This window comes from Seriola aureovittata, chromosome 5 (genome assembly GCF_021018895.1).
Source record: "Seriola aureovittata isolate HTS-2021-v1 ecotype China chromosome 5, ASM2101889v1, whole genome shotgun sequence".
NCBI classification, from domain to species: domain Eukaryota; kingdom Metazoa; phylum Chordata; class Actinopteri; order Carangiformes; family Carangidae; genus Seriola; species Seriola aureovittata.
Window position 1 is genome coordinate 28,323,576 of NC_079368.1, and position 13,255 is coordinate 28,336,830.

At 40.1% G+C, this 13,255-nt stretch overlaps 2 protein-coding genes and 1 long non-coding RNA gene across 3 annotated transcripts in view; 2 read left to right on the top strand and 1 right to left on the bottom strand.

Annotated features, from left to right (window-relative positions):
- Positions 1-13,255, bottom strand: part of LOC130169042 (stromelysin-3-like) — a 36,528-nt gene that overhangs the window by 10,173 nt on the left and 13,100 nt on the right. The window contains 6 exon segments of the mRNA XM_056375444.1: positions 55-173; positions 982-1,242; positions 2,846-3,050; positions 4,696-4,934; positions 5,695-5,828; positions 9,718-9,861. Of these exon segments, the coding sequence (XP_056231419.1) occupies positions 55-173; positions 982-1,242; positions 2,846-3,050; positions 4,696-4,934; positions 5,695-5,828; positions 9,718-9,861 (1,102 nt within the window).
- Positions 1,416-3,009, top strand: LOC130169043 (uncharacterized). Its single transcript, XR_008827773.1, has 3 exons — positions 1,416-1,540; positions 2,460-2,541; positions 2,884-3,009. It is a non-coding gene; the product is annotated as an uncharacterized LOC130169043 (long non-coding RNA).
- On the top strand, positions 7,381-9,816 carry LOC130169037 (golgin subfamily A member 6-like protein 22). Its single transcript, XM_056375439.1, has 2 exons — positions 7,381-8,833; positions 9,727-9,816. Exon 1 carries the CDS (start codon positions 7,631-7,633, stop codon positions 8,753-8,755), a length of 1,125 nt encoding a protein of 374 aa, XP_056231414.1. The 5' UTR covers positions 7,381-7,630; the 3' UTR covers positions 8,756-8,833; positions 9,727-9,816.

The window sequence follows — 13,255 nt, forward strand, 5'->3', positions numbered from 1 at the left end:
AAAAAGAAAGAAAAAAAAAAAATCTGTCCGTCTGAATCTCCACGGTTAAAAAACTCACACGTTCCTACAGCCGAAAAAATCCATGCCGATGTAGCGAGGGTATCCCTCCAAAGAGTTCATGCCGACAGGGTCGAACTTCCAGTACTGTCGCCCTCGGATGAAGTGAGCGTAGCCTGAAAGACACAAACCACAGGGGCTTTTATTGTGAAATCAGTGTGTCAACAATCAGTCTCAAAGATCTTGCACTGTTTTTCTTTATTGCAGTAATATTTGAAAGAAAACAGCATCAGATTAAAGAGAAAAGGCGTCTTTGCCCCGTCCACCTGAACTCACTACAAAACAATTTTATAATTTAATTTGTTGGTAGCTGTTGGTCATTTTAGATTCTTAATCTCTGACCTTTTCATTTTTCTGTTTGTACCAGTTTTAATTGAATCTTGTCATTACATTATTTATTAATTGTATTTATATGTTTGTTTTAACTGATGTTCTTTTTTAACTGGTATTTTTACTCGACATCATTGTAAATGAGGGATTTTCCCTCAATGATCTTCGAGTTTAAATAAAGACATGATTTAGAGATGTTCATAAAGTGCAAACATTATCACACAGTGTAATCCTTGGAGCAGACTCCACAAACCACATAGATTGTTTCAGGTAACAGATTAGAGATTGTCCAGGCTCAGTAACTTGATTCACAGCAGCTTCATACAAAAACTAAATTCATTTTTCATGCATGAATGTTTATTAACATGCAAACTAGCGTCTCTGAGAAACATCTGTGCACCAATAATTCACTTAATTTGAGTTGTGTCTTGCCTGACGTCTCTGAGGAGCATCCATTTATCATTAGAGTTTAATGTGGTAATTTATCATCATAACTTGGAGTTGAAACTTGTAGGAATGTATTTGTGCAGTCAAAGCAACTTGGGTTTAAATATTCAATGTAGAGTCTCTCATGTTTTCGTTTTAGGGCCGTACCGTAGATGTCCCTGAAAGCGGCGTCCACGTCGTCGGGGATGCCGATCCAGTCCTGCATGCTGCGGGGGTAGACGGACTGGACCCGGTTCTCGCGGGGGCTGAACCTCCAGTAGCTGCCCGACTTGAAGAAGTAGGTGTTGTAGTTGGAGTCGTGGCCCCAGCGCAGCGCCGCCTGGATCCCGGACACCGATAGACCCAAACTCCTGATGGACTCCGGCCCCTTGATCTGCATCTCGGCATCGAACACCCAGTAGTTCTCACCTGCCGAGACAGACGGTGAATCAAGGTGAACCGTTAATGTCCTGTAAGTAAATTTCATTCGTCTTTGACTCTGTAACTGCCACTTTTATTTAGACAACTTGAGTCACTCACAGTGGGTCGCATCTTTCACAGGCTGCATTTAAAAACCGATTGCGTCACACCCGTGCGACTAGTGATGATTGAAGGTTCCTTAAAATGCGGCCGAGAAATGCGACTCAACATATCCCAAGATTCATTGCGCGCCGGTAATTGAGAGCAAACGACACCGACGGAGAGCCCGAGGATTACACATTCAACTGTAAGTATTGGGTTTCAGCTCAGTTCAACAGCTAACGGTACAACTGTTAAAACCTAAGGGCCTTAAATACCTGAAGTTTTTTTTGTGGAAAAATAAAAGTTACATGTTGTCAAGGTTGCTAGGCGACAGGAGCCGTGCTTTGCGACGCAACGGTAAGGGCGGGAACAGCTGGTGACGCAGCTAAAATCCCTCCTTAGATAAGTTTCACGAAAATAGACTTTGATTATTACTTATATATAACAAATAGTTGGACTTTAGATAGGTATCTAAATTCCATCTTAAAGCGGATTGTGATACAATGAATTCTGGGTAAATTAAGACTTTATATATAAAAAAAAAAAAAATGGCCGACCAAGGAACTGCATCCAACTGCTCAGCTCCGTTTACCCCAGCAGAAAATTTGTCTTTTGGAGGGGAATTCAAGGTACAGATACAGGTACAAGGATATTTTTCAAATCGAATTTGGAAAAAAAACAAGACTGCGGTCTCTAAAAACTCTTTCCCTTTTCATTGCTCTCTCCATAACAATGTTAGCAAACCACAAATTATGAGCCATGTTTTCCTGTTTTTTGTTGTGGGGTGCTACTGGTCAATGCAGGTGTCATAGACTGTTGCCATGGTAACATTGGTCTTTGCAGTGTCTAATTGGTGTCTAATGTTTTTGGCTTTAAATGAGTCAGTCTTTGACTTCCATTAGACTAATCTATGAGCAGAATTAAGACTGACCTATGTCGGCCTTTGCGGCCTATAATGGCTACGAACTTGGAAGACCGCGTCCTCCAAAGGATGCGTCCCCTGAATTGGGACACCGCTAGTGTCTTCAGTGACCTGACAACATCTTTGCAGCTGCATCAAATTAACAATTTTCTTTGGTTACTGTTGGTGATTAATTCAATTTTTTGTCTCTGTTTTATTTCAGTGTGATCAGTTGGAGCTTCAGCGTAGTGTCAGCTGAAGTGTCTTTAAGCAAGCTGCTGAACTTCAACCTGCTCTTCATCAAGGTAACAGCAAGGCCCAGACAGTCAGGCTTTACCTTGTAATTCACTTTGTCTGATGCAATATAAGTTATGACTCACATAAAGTGTAGTAAATTGAGAATTTTTGGCATTCCCAACGAGGACAAGCTCAGCCATGGTTGTTTAAACTCACAGTAATTGCACCTACAACTTTATTCTCATCTCACATTTTACACCTAAAATTGTACGATACTTTTTGTTGATCTGTGCACTTAACGTGAGACTTTCTCCCCCCTGATCCTGCCCTCACATGAAACCACATGACAGCAGCTCAAACATCTTCACTGACCTTGAAAGAACCAAATATTCCCTGACTTGTCTTCAAAGGCGGCGTCAATGTTGTCAGGAATCCCCCTCCAGTGACGGGACGCCAGCGCCGGGTAACCGCTCTCCAGATGCCCGTCCCTGATTCGCCAAACGTAGCCCGACTTAAAGAAGAACAGCTCCCCTCGGATCATAGACACAGCATCAAAGTCCGTCTGGCAGGCGTCGGGCTGGAAATAAAACAGATCACTTGTTCATTTGAAAGTGATACATGCAAATGTAAAATTTCCAACAATAGGGATTTTTATTGCAGTGGGATACAGTGTTAAAGAGAAATTGTATTGCCTGAAATGATCCTTAAAATAAAGTACAGCAGGATCTGGTGCTTAATTCAGTTTAGGATCCAGCTGAAGATTTTCAGTACAAGTGTAAAACTTCTCAGTTACAAGTTTTACAAGAGAAAATAATGATAACTGAACCTTTTTCCAGCGTTCTCCTGTGAGAAACTCTGATGGGACTAAAATCTGACGTTTGTCTTTGACCCTCATTTATCATCGATGGTTCAAAAATACACTTGTGTATGATGTGGTGTTCTCTCAAAGATATTCACTGTATAAGTGTGTAACGACCGCAGAAACAACTTCCTCTTTAAGGATAAAGCTGGATGTGCTCGATATTGTTCTTCTTGCCAACAAATCCCATAAAAATGATTTGATCTTACAAACAAGTTTTCCCTATAGATTCTTATTCCTCTGAACCACAGAGCTCCATTGTTTTCCAGAAACTATTACAAACACATCAATGAGCCACATGAACCATGAACACACTCGCTGTAGTTTAATTTGACGCAGTCCCACACACACCGTCCTGCTGCCCCAAATACTCACCAGAGCACCAATTGTAGATTAATTCGCTGCTGAAAATAGTCCCCAACAAATTAACTATTTACTGTTTGTTTGCTAAAAACTAGCACAACTAGCTACAATGTCTATTTAAGGGCTTGAAACTATAAATTGTTTTTGTTTTTTTCAGTGAGGTGTTTTTAAAGTTTTAATTCTTCATTAGGAACCAATGAACTTGGAGCTGAGGGCCACAGACAGAGGAGGGACTGTTGGTTTGGGTCTTTCCATGGGAGTTGTTAATGATAAAACAAATACAGAACTATCCTTAAGCCTTAATCAGTGGATTATTCTGCTGCTGCAGCTCCAACAATCAAACACATGTATGCACACATTCTTGGTAAGCTAGTTTGTAATATAAACACAGTATTTCTACTGTTTACCTTGCACTTGTTATAAATATAATAATAAATAATTTAGCAATTCACCATGTTAGTTTGTATAAATTAATATTTGCTAATTAGCACAAACAAAGTAACACAAAGTCCATCTGAGGCTGATGGGAATATTATCAGTTTTGCGGATATTAGACCAATTCAAATTTTGACCTGATGATGGCGTCAATGGAAAAGTGAGAGGATGATTAAAATTATTAGAGTTCACCTTGTTTCCAACAAATTTCATGGAAATCCCTCCAACAGCTACTGAGATATTTCTCTAAAACTTAATATTGTCATTGTGTTTAATATAGAGACAATATATGAATGTCTCTGGAAGTGTTGGACCGACCGACCGACAGACCAAAGCGTATCTGCACATTTTCCTTCCTCAGGGTTTTTTGCAGTTATGCTTTGGTGCATTTTTATGTATAACCAAATATTTATAAAGATCTTTTCATTTGTAACCATCAACTTGCCTGATATTGGAAAAAAACTTTTTTACTCTTTGATATTACCTGTTATTTTGCAAATGTTATCATTCTTCCCAGGCACACCGTGTTGTTAAATTCAGTAAAGGTGTCATCAGCTCCACTCACATTAGTGACGATCTCATTGGTCTCTGGGTCGTATGGAGGTGGAGGTGGGGGCGGCGACGAAGGCAGGACTTGTGGATGAGTGCCGTACAGGTACTGGATGCCTTGCTTGTCATCCTCGCTCAGCTTCAGCGGATACGAGAAGGAGTAGTATGCGGACATGATGGCTCCCCGCTCACGGGAGTGCTGCAGGCCCAGGACGTGCCCAAACTCATGGGCAGCAACCTGGAGAAGGTCTGTGCCTGCGGGGGAGGGGGTCGACAAACCTCAGAGGATGCAAAACCACACCTGGTTCAGATGCTGTCTGAAAGCTACTCCAGGCATTTGTTTTGACCTGCTTGCAGAGGCAGACGCTGGGGATTTTGCAACCTGAGATGATGCAGTGCCAACATCAAAGAGACATAAAAATGTTCCCCACCGCTTCCAATCCTGCTGACTCATATCTGCTCCCTGTTATCCTCCCTGTTTCCCTGTCTATGTCCTGATAAAGCCTGGCACAGATGTGTCAGAAATGTTTCACCCAGCAGGGTTTAGAGAGAGATGATCATTTTAAGTAATGTGCCGACAAACTTAAAGCTCATGGCCATTATCTTCTCGGAATATCACCTGTGATCACATGATCGATCACATGTATGATCAGAGAAGGAATAGCCAATCAGAGATCAAGATCGACCATACATCTGCCATATTGTAAATCCTTTTTTTAAAAGAAATCCTCACAGTTTATTCTGGAGCTCTCTGACATTTAAGTGCATTTTTAAGTCAAAAGAAGTTTGATAAATATTTTTATTCATTAGTTTGCGAGTAAAAGTGAAGGATTTTTACTTTTATCTTTAACTTAATTCCAGTCCTTAAGTTAATTTTATCTTTAACAGTTTGATCAATACACGCTCTGGTCTGTTCTGTTATTTTATTCTAGTTTGTAAGTAAAAAAAATAAGTGTTAGTTGAACTTAAAAACTGTTTTCTTTCTCTACTTTCTCTACACCAGCCTCACACTCACCCATGTGGTTTCCAAGGGTCCATGACTCATCGTAGTCAAAGTGAATGTCGCCCTGTCGGTGTGTTTTGGGGAAGAAAGCGTGAGCAAGAATCCCACCCGGGCCGTCGAAGGGAAGGGTGTCTCCGTGCCAGTACCTGCAGGTTCGTAAAACAAACGCTCTGATGAACATAGAAGCCACTCTGAGGACTTAGAAAGCACAATAAACCTTTTAACTCAATCTTTATTAATTATATTAATTATTAATTATGAATAATTCAACAATTACAGGTCAAAGCATTTTACTTAATTAAACATGAATTTAACAAGATAGCAGTAATGTTGAGTTCCCTTTTGAGCAAAAAACTAAACCATTAGGGCTGAAACTAATGATTAAAGTATCAGGTATTTTCTTAATTGATTAATTCACAACAATAGTGAGATTTATGAATCCATATTTTTTTTGTCAAAATTTGACATTCTCCAAGGTATTTTGGTGTAGCAGGGAAAACAAAGACTGCTGTGACATGACCAACAATAAAGAATCAAAACCGTGATTCAAAAGGGGAAAACACAAAATCGTTGCAGGAACAAACAAGCAAAGCTACATAAAAGAAAATTAAGTCATTTCAAAAAGACCCAGATACCACTTAAAATTGTGGAGTTTGTTATCTGCTTGTCCTTTTCTTGCTTGAATATCTCTTGTTTCTATCTTTATGGCTCTGTAAAGCCCTTCGTAGCAAAGATCTTTGTCCAAATCAGATTTGATTTAATCTGATTCCTCCAGCCCAAACTCATAAACAGATTTAACATGTTTGACTCTGTGTTGACCAAGAAGCTCGAGGTTATTTGTGGTGATGACAAAAAAACAAAGACGCACATCAGTTCATCAGCAGAACAAGGAAACAAAAATGAGCTGAGCCAGTAAAAAACATGAGTTCTTTAAGACTGAAGTGATACAAAACCATGAATGGTATCCGACATCAGCGGTGCTGATAGGACACGTTGACTCATATCAACTAAAAATAAAAAAAAAATGTCAATAAAATCCAACGTTGCATCAAGAAAATTTGACAAATAAGCAACTTTCAACTTACGATTAATGTCATTTTAATGTCAAATGTGAAGTATTTCAGAAAATAGCTGTAGAAACAATCAATTGATTCGTCAATTAGTTTAGACTAATACAATAATAAATTATTTATGTATTTTTATTTTTGTATTTTTTTTATTTTTATTGCTCGGTGAGACCAATTTGCTGTGCCTCAATTCAAAAGAAAACGTGGTCACCATGGTAACAAGTGCTGTGTGAAAGTGTGACATCATCACTGATGTCGTTAATGGCATCGCAGAGTGTTGCTCTGTTGCTTTGATTCTAACCCAACTCATCAGAGGGATCCGCCCTGCTTCAAGAAGAGATCTTCATGACATCAGCAAAGAAGTCTGCCTTCGCTGTGCCTCAGTTCAAAAGAAATCATGGTTACCATGGTAACAACAATTGCTGTCTTTTGGGGGAGGGTTTCACAAGAAAATGAAAAAAATACAGACCCTAGCCCAACTGACTGATGTCACAGAGGACTCTGTGACATCATCACTGATGTCATTAATGGAATCACAGAATGTTGCTTTGTTGCTTTCAAAAGTCCTGAGACAACTATAGTCAAAGGGCTGATATCTGTGACATCATCAGTGACATCACAGAATGTTGCTTTCAGTAGTCTTGACCCAACTGTCATCAAAGAGCTGATATCTGTGACATCATCACTATGACATCATCAGTGACATCACAGAATGTTGCTTTCAGTAGTCTTGACCCAACTGTCATCAAAGAGCTGATATCTGTGACATCATCACAATGACACCATCAGTGACATCACAGAATCTTGCTGTGTACCCCATCATGGTGTTTTTGGAATAACAGGCACACACGCACATTTTGAGGATAAAAAGCTTCCAAAACATGGAAGGCAACCACTGGGAGACTGAATCCACACTGCGCCTCTACATTAGGTCCAAGGAGGAACAAATGAAGGACAGCAGGGCGAAGCTCTTCCCGTTGGAGATCAAAGAGGATTGGCTGTTCAACCAGCTCCAGGAACAGAGAGAGGATGACAAATGGAGCCAAATGGAGAAAGAGCTGATGCAGAGGGAGATATATCACCTGAGAGGTCGGCTGCATGAGGCCCAGTTGCAGCTGTCCTACAAAGCTGCTGCAGAGTTTGCGACTCATTTGAAGGCAGAAAAACTGGAGACGGATCTTGTGTCTGAGAGGGCTCAGACTGAGAGGCTGCGGAGGCAACTGAGCGAGATGGAGGAAGCTCTTTCCAAACAGAAGGAGGATGCGAAAAAGACGGAGGACATATTACAGGCTTCCCATCAAGCCCAGCTGGAGGAACACCAGGCGGAGACCAGCAAGATCAAAGCTGCCCTCAAACAGGCCCAGTACCTCTGCTGGCAGCAGGAGAAAGCTGGACAACTGAACCAGCAGAAAACCTCCCTGCTGCATGAAATGGAGGAATCCAGAGCGCTCAATGTGGCTCTGCTCGAAAGGCTGAAAAAACATAACAGTGAACTCGCAGCGGCACTAAAGAAAAATGAAGAACAGCTACAGACTGCCCGTCGCAAATTGCGGCAGCAGGTGGATGAAATGGAGAAATCCAGAGTCTCCGATGTGGCTCGCCTTGACAAGCTGAAACGGAGGAACAGCGACCTCGAGGCAGCACTAAACAAAGGTGAACAAAAGCTGGAGAGTCACCACGTCCAGTGTCAGCAGGAGACACGCGCCCTCTTGGAGGTGATGGAGAAATCCATGGCTCTCTATGAGGCTCAGCTCGACCTGCTGAAAAATGGCAACAACAACCTGGAGGCTCGTCTGGAGAGAGTCCAGCAGCAGTGGGAGAGGCAGCGCATCCACTGGCAGAAGGACAAGTTTTCCCTCCTTCAGGAAAACTCGAAACTTAAGAAAACTCTGCAGGAAAAGGAGCCAGAGCAGGAAGAGAGCTGCATGAGGCCGAACCTGGAGGAGCCGGATGGCGAGGCAGGTCACAAGAAAAAGAAATGGTACAAAAAAACTCTTCTGGTGTAAAAGTAAAACTGGTTCCAACACAGATAAAAACGACCAGGAGGAAACTCTGGAGGAGATGGAGCAGGCGTCGCAGAAATGGTACAAAAAACTAACTACTAACACACACACACACACACACACACACACACAAATTTATTTAAATAATAATAATAAAAATAAAAACATATTTGATGTCTGAAAGAACTTCTTCAATTAGAGCTATAAAAGCAGATTTTACAGAAGATGTATCCTATATATCCAACAAGTGACCAATATAAATATGTAAAGAAAATAAATGAATGTATGAATAAATACTACATATAATATCAATTTATATACTTCCAATCAATTATATTCTTTTTAGAGAAAGTTTACATTCATTTATTAATTTGTGATTAATTATGGCAGTTTATTTAACATCTGTAAGAATCTATTTTCTAATTTATCTACAAATATTAATCCAGAAATATTTACACCACAAAAAAAGTTTTTAACCTTAATCCAAGTCCAGGTATTATATATTTTTATATTTAATTTTAATTTTAATATCTCACAAAAAAAATTGATATAATAGTAAATAATTGTAGTCCATATCATCTTAACTTGTTTACCATTCTATTGTCATTTTGATGTGACTGTGAGACAGGTATTAAAAAGGTCTTAAATTCAACCAGGTGAACACTGGAGAGCCCGGTCCTCTCCTAACACCTGAATGACACTCTGCCTTCCTCTTAAAGACTGAAAAGATACGGTGCAGATGTTTTGAAGCCTCATACTCTGCCAGTGTTTGTTGCCCCTTAGTCTTTTTCATTTTTATTTTTAAGTTAACACAAAGTTTGCTCTGTCCTACAGAAAAGTAAAAGTAAAAAGTTATCACCAATAAAAAACTAACTTTTTTGCTCCTATTTGAGCGTCTAAACGTTCAGGCTCCTTTTCCTTTCTAATGATGCTTCATTAAAAGGGGGTTATCTGTTTCCTCTCACCTTGTGAAGTCGATGCGGATGTCAGCTTTCCCGCTGTGGATCTCGGTGAAGGTGAGCGGCGTGACGTCACTCCAGATCTTCAGGGCTTCCCGAAAGACACGACGAACCTTTTCCTCGCCCATCTGCCACGGAAACCTGACGATCCTGCGAGAGACCCATGCAGGTGTCAAACACACACACAGACACACACACACACACACACACACAGACGATACAGGATGTAAAGTATAGCAGCAGAGAGGGACCACCGGCCTCGCACGCCTCCCTCTAATCTGATATCTGCAGTTGTCTCGTCAGCGGGGAGGTGTGCTGTTATTGACGCCCTCAGGCTCACTAACAAAACACTGCATCATGATCTCCTCCCTCTCCTTTGAGATCAAACCACCCAGTGTGATAACAGAGAAAAAGGAAACAGACCTCATCTTACCAACAGGACGCACTCACTTCAGAAATGACATATTGCAGAGCTCTGAATACATTTTCCCTCGTTTACACCTCAAATCAGAAAGTCACTGCTGCTAGTTTGAAATAAACCAACATTATCAGCAGCTCACTTGCAGAAAGGCCACAGGTTCTGTTCTGACATTACAGGAATAGTTTGACATTTTTGGAAATATATTTATGAGATATATAAAGTTAGATTAGAAGCTCCATACAAGTCCAATGTCTCTATAGGCTGGAGCCAGTTAGCTTAGCTTAGCATAAAGACTGGAAACAAGTAAAACTAGGCGGGGTCTGACCAAAAATAACCAAAATCTCACCAAATCAGCGCAAATGAAGCTCACTAATATTTTATCATGTTGTTTTTAAATCAATACATAAAAATGTAAAAACAACAGTTGTTTTATTGTTATTTTCCCGAATACTTTCTGTGAAACAACGAATTATAATTTAATTTGTTGTTTCACAGAAATTAAACAATAATAACTTGGTAATTAGTGAGCTTTAGATTTTACGGTAATCAGATTTTATTTAGCTTCGGACAGAGCCAGGTTAGTTGTTTGGTCTTGTTCCAGTCAGTCCTATGATCTAAATCTGCCACAAAGCCAATAAGCATATTTCCTAATATGTCAAACTTTTCCTTTAACAACTATGTGAGCTGTCACGTTGATGCGAGCCAAAGAGGTAAAAGAATAGTTCAGCATTTTTGGAGATATGCTAATTTGCGTTCAGTGAGTGACATGAGAAGACAGCGTGCAGCTGTCAGGACGTGTTCAGCCTCCATCTATTGCACATGCTGCCAATTGCCACCGGTCAGGTTTCAGTTTTGGCACAGTGCTACCAAACCTGGCAACCTGACTGCACAACAAGAAATAACTGCAGCGTGTATCTCCTAATGAACCTACAGATTGTGGTTTTAACTCTTCTGTTTGTCTGTAGGTTGAACTCACAAGATACAACATGCTAATCAGTGAGATTTAGAGGCGTTGGTAGAATGAGTTATGAACTTTGCACACAGCAAGGTTTACTGTTTCCCCTGCTTCCAGACTTTATGCTTAAGCTGGGCAAAACATGTCCTGACTCCAGGTCTGTTAATTCTGCATATGAGCAGCTGGAGCATTTATTTAGGCAATCAGCTCGTCTTCCTGGGGTCTGCGTGGACGGATGGTTTTATTGATGTAAAGGTATATAGTTAAAGGTAGAAGCCTGTCAGCCTCTATTGAAACACATGAAAAACCTGCTGCATCAGTTTATGGCATGAAACAGAAAGAAGGTCTGTCAGTCCAGAGTATATTAGTTTACCTGCAAGAATTTATACAGGCTGTTATCTGCGCTTTTTTTTTTCACGTGAGGATGGTCAAGATGGACAGGAAACAGCATGGTTTATGGGAAATATGGTCTTAATTTAGAGAAACATGAGCAATAAAAACCCCCCACTGGCATTCATCTCAACCCCTGTCTCCTTTGTTTACATGGAGTATAAACTGCAGGAAGAGCGGTAGAGCACAACCATGACATTTTCTGAATGTCCATTTAAACCCAGGTGTGTAAAACCTCTGTGTTTTAAGGAAACGGTTAAAAATAAAAGGTGCAAATATTTGTGCAGATTGTTTACGTTTGCACGAAGGGGACTTTCCTCAGTGCAAAGTTCACATAGCTTGAAATTCTTGAGCTTATCACCTTTTGCACAAATACCCTGAAGATTACAGATTAAACATGACTCATCAGACCCACATTGCTGAGCTTCAAATACGTAATGACACCTGGTTTTATTTGAGGATAATGCAGTTGTTATTTCTTCTACCTTCAGACTCCTGTTTACAAGCTCTGGCAGCTTCTTCAGAAACAGTCGGTAAATCAGTTTGTATTTTGCTTTAAACGTAAATGCAGCTTCAGTCTGGGATGTTCAGTGAATCTCTGCAGGAATTCTCCGATCAACTTTTATCATTTCCTCTTTGATGAACCCACTTTCCCCTCGACCAGTTATACATTTCCTACTGCTCTTACTCAAAACACATGTTGTGTGGACGCAATGCATTCTGGTCTTTTGATGCTAATGCTAATGTACAAGCTGGTCTCTGTGACTTTCTACACAGAATGATTGTTGAAGATACTTTTTTACAGACTGGGTTCAACACCTGATTATTATTTTTGTCTGTCAAGATCATGGCATCTCAAATACTTGGAGTCTGTAATGTTGGAAAATAAATATTTGTAGGATTTTATACCATTAAAAATCTACATAAACACATCGAGATCTATAATATGCTGCAATTTAAAAGGCTTTAAAAGGACTTTTTACTTGGTCAACAAATCCAGTGAAAAAGACCAAAAACCAACATTGTCTGTCTTTCTTCTTACTGAAGACATAAGTGTTAAAAACAGCCGACAAATATACAGTTTTAAATACATATATATGTTTTAAATCGGTCACTGCTCACTCTAGTTTTCATCAAACCAACAGGAAGAAATAGTGCATTTGTTGGGGACTATTTCCAACGGCAAATTAATCCATATTTGGTGCTATTTTTGACATTTAATAGACTAATGATCAATTGATTTAATCAAAAAAATATTTGGCAGATTAATCAATAATGAGAATGATCATTAGTGGCCTAATATAGTTTAATTTTTGGTGCTGTAGTGAGTATTTGTGGAACATTTTTGCTGGTTTTGTTTTTGGAATTTTTTGACAGTAACAAACAAAACTTCCCGTCCTGTGACTACACCATAACAAACTTAGTCCTTTAACGTTTTTCCTTTTCAGTTTCGTCAACAACCGTAAAATCACTTACAACAACACTGCTCTCAGCTGACCCAGCGTGACTTCAGGTGTCACGCCTTAACTTGCCCCACCAGCTCAAAACGCCGGCTGATTCTAAATATAAAGTAAACACAGGGACTCATTAGCGTGGCTCCACTCTGTCAACACTGAGTCGAAGGTGGCCCGGTTAGGTCATGCAGAAGTGTAGTTTGACTTTGTGGGTCGCTGCCGTGATCCTGGTCGACCACATCACTCAGGTGCCACTGTTGTGCATGCTTTTTTATTCCAATCCAGCAGAATCTTATTAGTCTGTGGCCGGTGCTGCTAATAAAA

Coding starts and splice junctions, on each gene's coding strand:
- LOC130169037 (XM_056375439.1), top strand. CDS start 7,631: ATGGAAGGCAACCACTGGGAGACTGAATCCACACTGCGCCTCTACATT.